Raw genomic sequence first — 2,273 nt, 5'->3', positions numbered from 1 at the left:
CGGCTAGTTTTTTGTATTTTTTTAGTAGAGACAGGGTTTCACCGGGTTAGCCAGGATGGTCTCGATCTCCTGACCTCATGATCCGCCCGTCTCGGCCTCCCAAAGTGCTGGGATTACAGGCTTGAGCCACCGCGCCCGGCCATGAGCATATATTTTGTTAGTTGTATTAAATTTCTCCAAGCAGTAAGATTAGTGGTAATAATTAAACTGTAAAATGACTAATCCCTAGTCAAAATCTTTAAAAAATTTTCAATTTCAAAATGACTTTGGATTTTTGGGACAAAGTTTTGTTTCCAATTTTAATTTTTTCTGAACTTCCAGGAAGAAAAATCTATGCATATAATCTGCTCATTTAAGAAAAAATTTGAAATACTATATTTTTTATCAACTACTCATGAAGATGTATAAGAAATTTTCTTCACCTGTAAGGGGTGGGATATCACGATTAACTGTTTCTTCTGCTTCTTCTAAACCATTGTTTATTGATGGTCTCACTTGAACTGCTTGATTTGAGTAAGCTGCTCCATTAGTTGATGTAGTAGTACTGGTAGTGATCTCATCCACCTGTTCCATATCAAGTTGTTTTACTATTTCTTCAGCTTCCACAGCCTGTCCTGGAGAATCTGATCCTGATGTTCCTGAAATCATGATTCAGTGTACTATCACCATTTAAAAATGCAACTATTTAGAAAAACTAAACGCAACATCAATGTACAATATATTTACTTAGACTGATCATTCCTGCAGGAACAAAGCCGAGGATTTTGTTTTTTAGAGAATCTTTGCTAGCTATTTCAAACACTGAAGAACAAAGACTTACAGGCTAGAGTAACATTTGTGAGCGAAGTTTTTGCATCCTAGTCATGTGCGCAATTGTAATTTTTCAACCAGAGGTATCAAAAAATTAGCTAACTGTTCCCCTAATCATGAGAACCTTTTAATTAAAAGATAGAAGAATAATTTCTCAGCCAAACCTCCATCTCAATAACAAAGACTGGGCAAGGTATGATGACTCACGCCTGTAATCCCAGCACTTTGGGAGGCTGTGGCAAGCAGATTGCTTGACCTCAGGAGTTCGAAACCAGCCTGGGCAACATGGCTGTCTCTACAAAGAATATAAAAACTAGCTGGGTGTGGTGGTGCACATCTGTGATAGCAGTTACTCAGGAGGCTGAAGTGAGAGGATCGCTTGGGCCCAGCAGGAGGTCAAGGCTGCAGTGAACTGTGATCGTACTACTGCACTCCAGCCTGGGTGACAGAGCAAGACCCTGTCTCAATTAAAAAAAAAATAATAATAATCCCAAGTCTTTCCATTTCCTTCTAGAATCTTCCAAATGTCACTTTAAACAAAAATAACAAAAAAAATTAATCTCCAATATTCTCAACTTCCTTACAGAACATTCCTTCTCCCTTGTTGCTTTAAGTTTAACCTCTTTCCTAAAAGGTTTTCCTGATACCCTTCCCTCAATGTTCTTTATTCTCCCATACCCAATATATGAATTGAATCAGAATTCATTTACCTCCATTGCTACTATCCAATCATTGGTTTTCCACTAATGTGCAAAAAATGTCTGCTCTTTTGAGACTGATGTCACATGGCTATATAATTCTTCACTTATCCTCACTGCTGGCACTTACCATCTACTGCCAGAATCCTCTCAATCACAAATACATAGCTAGTAGTTTACTGCTCTATTTAACACAGTATTTTTTCTAGTTGTTATTACAGATGATGTCAATGACTCATCCAATGACTAATCTTCAAAGTTCTTTTCCTCTCCAGCTCCAACTATCTTCACTCATACTGTTCTATATCAGTTACTACCATGGCTATAGCCTGGACATTAACACTGAGAAACTTCACCTCTGAAGCCTAAAATTCTAATACTGTGTTAACCACTTACCACAACCTCCTAACCCTCAAGTTATGTATCTCATACTCCCATTATATGTGATCTTCGAACTTGATAAAGGCCAGTCTAATTCCAAACACATCCCTCAAACACTTCTTCTCAGCCCTCCTCATCTAGTTAGACTTCACGGTGTATCACTTAAACGCACTGTCAAACTGGCAGCCTCAGTATCCTTGATCCCTCATTCCACCACTGTTATCCATCAAGAAATCCCTCTTGAATCAATGTAACCAACAGACTTCTCAGACCCTAGTCCCAAGCTATGGAACAAAAAATACAATTACAAAGACTGGTCATAATCCAAATAAAATAGAGACACAGAGATAGGGAGAGGTGGTGGCGGGGGAGGGGGGCAGAGAG

The 2,273-nt window shown here is 38.7% G+C and overlaps 1 protein-coding gene across 3 annotated transcripts in view; it reads right to left on the bottom strand.

Annotated features, from left to right (window-relative positions):
• Positions 1 to 2,273, bottom strand: part of CTDSPL2 (CTD (carboxy-terminal domain, RNA polymerase II, polypeptide A) small phosphatase like 2) — a 123,640-nt gene that overhangs the window by 49,474 nt on the left and 71,893 nt on the right. For all 3 annotated transcript variants that reach the window (XM_011992081.1, XM_011992083.1, XM_011992082.1), the window contains exon 5: positions 423 to 638. In XM_011992081.1, coding sequence (XP_011847471.1) covers positions 423 to 638 — 216 coding nt within the window. The remainder of the gene's footprint in view (positions 1 to 422; positions 639 to 2,273) is intronic.

This window comes from Mandrillus leucophaeus, unplaced genomic scaffold (assembly GCF_000951045.1).
Source record: "Mandrillus leucophaeus isolate KB7577 unplaced genomic scaffold, Mleu.le_1.0 Scaffold402, whole genome shotgun sequence".
NCBI classification, from domain to species: domain Eukaryota; kingdom Metazoa; phylum Chordata; class Mammalia; order Primates; family Cercopithecidae; genus Mandrillus; species Mandrillus leucophaeus.
The sequence above is the reverse complement of the archived record's forward strand: the minus strand, read 5'-3'. Positions and strand labels throughout refer to the sequence as shown.